The sequence below is a fragment of the Eublepharis macularius genome, chromosome 6 (genome assembly GCF_028583425.1).
Source record: "Eublepharis macularius isolate TG4126 chromosome 6, MPM_Emac_v1.0, whole genome shotgun sequence".
Taxonomy (NCBI): Eukaryota; Metazoa; Chordata; class Lepidosauria; order Squamata; family Eublepharidae; genus Eublepharis; species Eublepharis macularius.
Window position 1 is genome coordinate 60,007,692 of NC_072795.1, and position 7,767 is coordinate 60,015,458.

The 7,767-nt window shown below is 41.3% G+C and overlaps 1 protein-coding gene across 1 annotated transcript in view; it reads right to left on the minus strand.

The window, feature by feature from the left end:
• Positions 1 to 6,970, minus strand: part of LOC129332803 (allantoinase, mitochondrial-like) — a 31,206-nt gene extending 24,236 nt beyond the window's left edge. The window contains exons 1-2 of the mRNA XM_054984064.1: positions 6,759 to 6,970; positions 4,468 to 4,625 (exon numbers count right to left, since the gene is read on the minus strand). Coding sequence (XP_054840039.1) covers positions 4,468 to 4,625; positions 6,759 to 6,789 — 189 coding nt within the window. The 5' untranslated portion in view covers positions 6,790 to 6,970. The remainder of the gene's footprint in view (positions 1 to 4,467; positions 4,626 to 6,758) is intronic.
• Positions 6,971 to 7,767: the final 797 nt, after the last annotated feature.

A 7,767-nucleotide genomic window follows, 5' to 3' on the forward strand; every position in this document is an offset into this window, starting at 1 on the left:
TGTAGCTCTTGACTGCTTGTGCTATGTCTCGCCTCATTATTAGAGCAACACCATTTCTTTTCATTTCCGCAGTAAAACACTGCTGTTTTCTGACTGAAAATGTCCCGAGTTGGTCCACATTAGTTCACTAGCACCCAGGACTGCAATGTTTAAATGTTCCATTTCTTGTTTTACAATTTCTAGCTTACCTGGCTTCATACTTCTAATGGTCCAAGTTGCTATTATGTGTGTCGCACAGCTTTGGATGTTTCTTTTGCATCTATTTACATCTGCAACTGGACATCCTTTTGGCTTTAATCCCGTACCATCATTAAGAATAGTGCTATTCGTACTTGTCCGTGGCTCTTCCCCAATAGCCAATTGAGTGCCATCTGACCTGGGGGTCCTGTCTTCCAGCATTCTATCTTTTTTCATTTTGGATTGTCTCATCATAGGGTTTTCAAGGTAAGAAATTAGCAGAAGTACTTTACCATTGCCTTCTTCTGCTTCCCAGTACTAACCAGGGTTAGTTGAACTATCCCTCTTGGATATACACTTAATGCAGTGAAGGACTTTGAATGTGTCAGTGAAGCTGAGAGCAACACCATCTGGAGTGCAGGCTTGGTCAAGAGTTTAAACTCCGGGGAGAGTCAAGGAAAAATGGTCAAAGCTGAGAGGCCAGACTAAGATGCATCCACCCCCTTCAGGAATCAACGGTCACATCAGCAGAAGAGAACTGAATGTTCCAATGGTGATGGGAGTGGAGGAATTCCTGAAGGTTATCTACTGGCCAGCAGCAATAGTGGAAGGTGACACTGGCAGAGGATTGAAAACATAGAGGATTCTTTCCCCCCCTAAGGTTTTGTTAACACTTGGAAATTTTAAAACTAGTTGTGGTATGTTTTCTTATTTTCCTGTCCTATGTACAGCACTATTAAACCACTTTAAGGCTGTAATTTAGATTCACCCAGAGCTGTAGTGTAGATACACCCAAAGAATCCTATAGCAAGTTAAAGACCAACAAAACTTATTGTGGCATGATCAGTTGTAGTTGCACTTCATTGGGTGTAGTACATGCAATCAGTACATTGGGATCAGTACTTGCAATGTGGTGTGCTACCATTTTACTTCTTTTCAGGCACCTTTTTCAGTGGATAGGGTTGCCAGATGAGGTCCCCCAGGGGCAACACTTATCTTTTTTTATTCACACGCATGCAGAGCGTGCGTGCTCTCCTGCCCCCAGCGCAATAATGTCACTTGCAGAAATGTAGTCACGCTGATCCCACTTCTGGGAGTCTGGACTAGCCGGCCACTCCCAGGTGGCGCTGTGCAGCTGCAGGAGGCTTGACACCTGAGTTGGCTGTCCATTCCCACCGGTGCCACACAGGATGCTGGGTGACTGGGCTGTCTAGACACTTCCCTCAGCCAGAAGTGGCACGTAGGAGGCTGAGCAGCCAGACTAGGCAGGCAAGCTGCCTGGAAGCAGGAGGGAGGGGAGGAGGCAATGATAGGTATCTGGTATTTAGAGAACTTTTCCCTTAGATAGTCCACAAAATACCAGACTGTCCTGGTGAATACCGTACACCGGGCAACCCTATCAGTGGATGAAGTAAAGTACTGCAAAAAGCCACTAAGAAAAGGTTTCATATTCATGCCTGTCTGGGCAAGGTGAGCTGGAAAGACATTATGTTGAGCTTGGGCCTTCAGCTGTTGGAGGAAGATGAAAGTGTCTCTGCAAGGTTAGAGAAAAATAGCCTGGATTATGAATCCATCAGGACTTGCACAGGCCAGAGCTGTTTATGAAGCTGGGCTGGGGAGGCACTGACATTGTAGAGGCAAGCATGTGAAGTGGGCACTTTTTCTTCCTCAAGATACCTGCCCCCGTAGTGCTTGCCTGCCTCTCCCAAATTCACCAACATCTCTGGCCTGAGCAAGGCAAAAAGACAGAAGTAGGTCATTATGTTAGTCAGCTTTGGTTCCCTCTCCATGACAAGTACTTTTTAAATCAGCTGATTATATAAAAAATGAAGAAAGGATATTGTCATGTTGATGACATGCTGCTCCTGCAGTGAGGAAGGGCATGCAATTACACAACTAGAATATTTAGAAACTCTTTTGAAGGTCTGTCACATCTATTGAACAGGGCAGGCAGAAGCACCTTCATGTGAGATGAGAGTTCACATGATTAACTGTCCCCCTCCCCCGCACAACATGCCTCCACTAGGGTTGCCAACCTCCAGGGGCTGGCTGGAGATTTCCCAGAATTACACCAAGCCACAGGGATCCCATGAAAATAATGGCTTCTTTGGAGGTTGAATCCTATGGCATTATACCCTGCTGAGGTCCCCCCTCCCCAATCTCCATCTTCCCCTGACTCCAGCACCAAAATCTCCAGGAATTTCCCAACCTGGAGCTGGCAAACCTATGCATAGAAAAGTAGCAAAACTAACCAAGCTGTTGTAATTTCAGCAACTAGCAGATGTAACTTTTCTGTGGAATGTTTAAGTAGGAATTTGTCCAAAACATTTATGGAAAATATTCCATTGAACCAAAGTGGTGTGCTTAACTGAAGAATAATGGGATTAAATAAGTGATGAGGTTAATTATCAAAGGAACAGAAAAAATCTTACAAGCTTTGAGCTGTCAGCAGGGGAGAGGATGCAGCCAGAATGAACACTTGCTAGGTGACATTAACAGAGGAGGAGGTGTGGCCAGCGGCTGGGTTGACTGCATGTTCGTAACACCCTTAGCTGTTCTATAGTTCAAGTATATGATCTCAGTTAGCTATTTATTTGCTAGCTAGCTATAGTGGTATGCAAGTTATGTTTTATGCAAGTATATAAAACAAGTTTTTTAGTTTACATCTTTACAGAAATAATTATTTTGATCTATGCTGGCATTTCAGTAATCTGATGACTATGCAGAGTTATATGAACATATTTTAATATCCATTTAGTGTATTATATGGTTGTATTTTGTACTGATGACTCTCCTGGACTGTATTTTGTATGGATGAGCACCAGAAGCTTTTCTGTCCAAATATATTTTGTAAACTCAACAGTGAGAGAAACTCATGGGCTGTTCATGGACAAATTGCAAACAGAATAAATCAATAATTACCTAAGCAGTATGGCTCACACTGTGATCAGAAGAATCTTGTGATAAAGGTTCAGTGACCAGACAAACAAAAGTCCAGCCCTCGGGAGAAAATGGGTAAAAATAGAGCATCTTACCCATACACAGTGCATTAGCTATAAATTGCTCCATTGCCCCTCACTGACATTATGCCCATAGGCCTCATTCTCCAGTTGTTTCTGAAGAAAGTCAATGGAGTCACAGCAGCATAAAACCTGTGTAACTGAGTGGATAATCAGCTTTCAGGGATGTAATGTTTGGTGCTGGGTTAGTTCCCTTCTAAAAGCTGCTTCTTCAAATATTAAGCTCAGGAGTTGCTTTAGTTTTTTCTTTTGTAAATACATTTCAGTCTAGTTATATCTTATTGTGCCATTGGTAATTGCATTGAGAAAAACTGTGTTGAGAAAAATGAAGTTTTGGAATAGATGTGGGGTTAGACCAGTGATCCATCAGAGAAAGGCAGATGCTGTGTTATTTGCCATGTTCTTCTCCCTCCAGCAGTCCTTTTTGACCTCAAGGGAGTATATTCACAGGGTCACACCCACATCATTCTTGCTACGGTAGCTGCCAAGTGGCAAAATTGCCCCTTTTCTCTCTACAGAGCTGCACTTGCTGAAGAGGGAGAAGGGGGTCATTTGGCCTCTCTTCAGTGCAGCTTCCATCCTGTCACACACCCTGTCCCTGAACCAAGTTTATCAGAATCACATGAATATATGAAGCTGCCTTCTGAGTCAGACTATTGAGGTCTTGAGGTTAGTATTGTCTACTCTGATTGGCAACAGCTGTCCAGGTTCTCAGGTAGACAGCTTCCAAATCACCTACTATGTGGTCCTTTTAGCTGCGAATTGAAGCCAGGAGTTTTTGTATGCAAAGCAGATTACGTACCAGTGAACCATGGCTCTTTCTCTAAAGAGACTGCTGGAAAGTGGCAAAGATCCATGCTCATTGTGATGAGGGATTACTGGGTTGAGCCCTTATTTTAGATACCTGTAATTATGCTCATTGGGGCAGTTGGTATTAGTTGGGAACTCTATTCAGGAAACGAATACAAGCTGTCTCAGTATTTCCCATAAGAATAGAGTAACAATGAAACATTTTGATTATTCTCTGTTTTTATAAAATTCTGTAAAACATCTCAAATGCTGAGCTTATGGAGTTTTAACAATTCAAAATATCCTGGAAAAAGAAATGATCAACTTTTGAAATCTCAGCATTTTAAATAACAATAGTCCTTGACAGAGATATTTTATTATTCTGCTTTTCATCACATAGTTTGACGGTTTTGTTTTGTACTAAACCATGTAGAATTCCCATGGTTTTAATCTAGATTCAAAAGTATTAGTTTGTACTTGCCTTCTCTCCACTGGGTCGGACCCAACTTCTCTTTGGCAGAACATCAACTATTTTGCCATTAGAGATGACAATCTCTGCTGGACCAATGGTACCATCCAACACCACCTTGTCACTTCTCACAGCCACAACCTCTGACCCCACATCCACTTTGGCTGACCCTTAATTGAAATTAGTAAAGAGGTAGAATTCAGTAAAAGAAAAAGTTCACATCTTTTCCAAGTTTCAGTCTTTCTGTTGCACACACATTATACACATTATACACGATCACATTTTCTATATACTCTATTTTGTATTGACTGTCTTTCCTATAGAAGAATCTTGGGAAGATGAATGAAATCAGATTCCACCCCCCCTTTATTATAAGGTTTTAGATCATGTAGTTCCATCTTTGGCAGTCTCCTTTTAATTTCCTTTTAATTTTTTGATAAAGTGAAATCTCTTCACAACAATAAAATTGTTATTACAGAAAAGTAAAATATTTGATTTAGATAAATATATCAAAATGTACTGGGACTTCTCAAAATAATTACATAAAATTGAGAAGTCAAAGAATCCAAATTTTTAGATATGTGAGGTGCATGATGTTTAGTTCACATGATGTGAGAATGTATACCTAAAAAGTGTTATGGGAGTAGTTACTGAAATGGGTAATCAAGTATATGACTACATAGTCATGTAGGTCTGGAACAGGTGAACAGGTCTGGAATTCATTGCATGCTAGGTATTAATTCAGGTAATATCCCTACTAAGAATGAATTGTGGGCTTTAGGGTTTTTCTTGATAGCTAAATATTTAATTTAAGAGAATAGAAAAACAGGAGTGGTATTAAAGATACAGATTAGTTTCATGTATATTTGGTTTAGCAACACATCAATATTTATTTGTTTATTTCATTTATTCCTTGCCTTTCTTTCCAAAACAGCTTACAGCACTTTCCTCTCCTCCATTTTATCCTTACAACAACCCCGTGAGGTAGGTTAGACTAAGAATATATGATGTATTTATTTGATAATAGATGATCAAATATGAATGTATTTCATTTTAAGAATTCATTTTATTGCTTGTATTATTCTGAAATGGGTATTGTATTTTGTATCTTTTTTTTAAAAAATGAAGTGACCCAGCAGGTTTGTCAGAAGTTCTCAGAAACACCCAAATAATCTTTCCCCTCTTTTGTCAAATTTGACTTAAAAATAATTCCCATATCTTTTTTTTCATCTTTAGAAAATAACCTTTTGTTTTATAACTAGCTTCAGTTAATTCTTCAGAAGGACCTGTTTCTCTTAACTGGATATAGGCATATCCGAGTCCAAAGGTGTCTGATCTGTAACCACTAGTAACAGAAGAGGACAGTAACACTGCATTCGCTCTTGACTACTGCTAAAGGGATAACTAATATTATTGTCATCAATCAGTTCTTTAAGAATGATAAGTTATTTTAGGCCCATAAAATATAATTTCCTAATTGTTATTAACAAATAAGAAAACATTCTGAATAACAGGTTTCAGTGGGGTAGTATTAAAAAGCAATTTATTCTTATACTGATTCCAGACACTTTCAGAATCTGATTCTTCATTAATTTTCTTTGTCTCAGATTATCATTTTAGGAAGCTAAGGAAGTGCCTTTAAGGATAGTAATGCTGGTTACTTTTCTAAAGAAGACCTTGATTTTGTTAATCCAGGATGAGATTATAAATTCACTCAAATCAGGTATATAGTTATGTTGAATGCTCCCTTTCCTTAATCCAGCAAGGATAATTTGCATGTAGAGACAGGTTTCCAGGTATGGGTCCCGTTCTGGATTAGGAATGGAACACAGTTAGGCACCACATGTGCTTTATTTATTTATTTACTTCATTTATACCCCAACTTTCTCTCCAATGGAGACCCAAAACAGCTTACATTGCTCTCCTCTGTTTTTATCTTCCAACCACCCTGTGAAGAAGGTTAGGCTTAGAGTGTCTGATTGGCCCAAGGTCACCCAACAAGATTCAATGTGTATGCATAATTCCCCTCATAGTGTTGGGATGAGTTACATAAAGTAAATAGATGGTTATGCTGCACTAATGGTGCTGATTACCTGTTTGGGAAGATTAAATCTAGACCATTGGTTCCCAAATGGATAGTTGTTAGTGTGAAAATGATCATGGCTGGAATACGGCCACTCTTGATAAATAGACTCCTCGCAGTCTTGATAATGCTTACTTTCATTATTCTAAAAGAACTTTCAGCCCAGAATCTCTTAACAGAATTATTCTATGTTCCTTCTGCTCAGTATCCCCTCACTCACCAGTTGGTGTGATGCTGCTTCTCTTAGACATATTAGGTTAGAGATGAGGAACAAATCTCTCAGGTATTGCTCCTTGTTTGTCAGTGGTATAGTTCTCTCTTGCTTTCTTGTGCACCTTTACATGAGGGGTTAGAGGAAAAGAAAACTTCTGAACTGCCCAGTGGATTGCTCAGGATCTGATCTAGGCTGTAAGGCAGGGTACAAAATGAGTGGATAAAACAAATTAATTTTCTGTGTTCTACTCAGAGACCTTGGAGGTTAGTGATTGTGCTGGCAGGGTTAATAGTTAATTGCTTGACCTTTTGCAAACAGAAAGTTACCTTTCCTTAGTAAACAAAAAAAAAATCAGTGACAAACAGTGCAATCCTAAGCAGCAGGGCAGAAACCGCATAGGGAGAGAACTAAGCCTTGCACGGGCATAAATGGCACTTACATTGATGTAAACCCCTCTCTGCCAGCGCCCGCCCAAGGCGCAGTACCGCAGATGGGTCACCGGTGGCAGGCACACTTGGCGGCCAGGCGGAGGTGCAAGTCTGGCGAAGTCCCCATACTGGCAGGGGAGGGGGCAGGGCGGGGGTGGGGCACAAGTTAGTCCACTTCCAAAGCCACTCCAGCCCTGGGAACGCCCCCTGCAGCAGCGGAAAGTTACGCCAGGAAAAAAGGAGGTGTAGCCCATAGGCGCCCATTGAATGAGAAAACTCAAGCCCCTCTCCCGGCGCCCAGCCCTGCCCCCGTGGCCCGAAGGAGCATAGGATGGGAACTACCACGGGGGCCAATCCGCATCCACTTCTGGGGAGGGCGAGCCTCCCTCCCTGCACCCAATCACCTGCTCACGCACCCTACAAAACTTCCGGCTGCACTGCTCATGACCTCAGGTAGGTACGCACAGAGCCGAAGGCTCTGCCCATCAGCCTTCTGTCATGAGTACTTTGTGCATGAGGTGGGAGATAGGGTACTCATGGTGGTGGGCACTGAGTGCACTTGGGGGACTTAGCAGGAAAACTGGGAG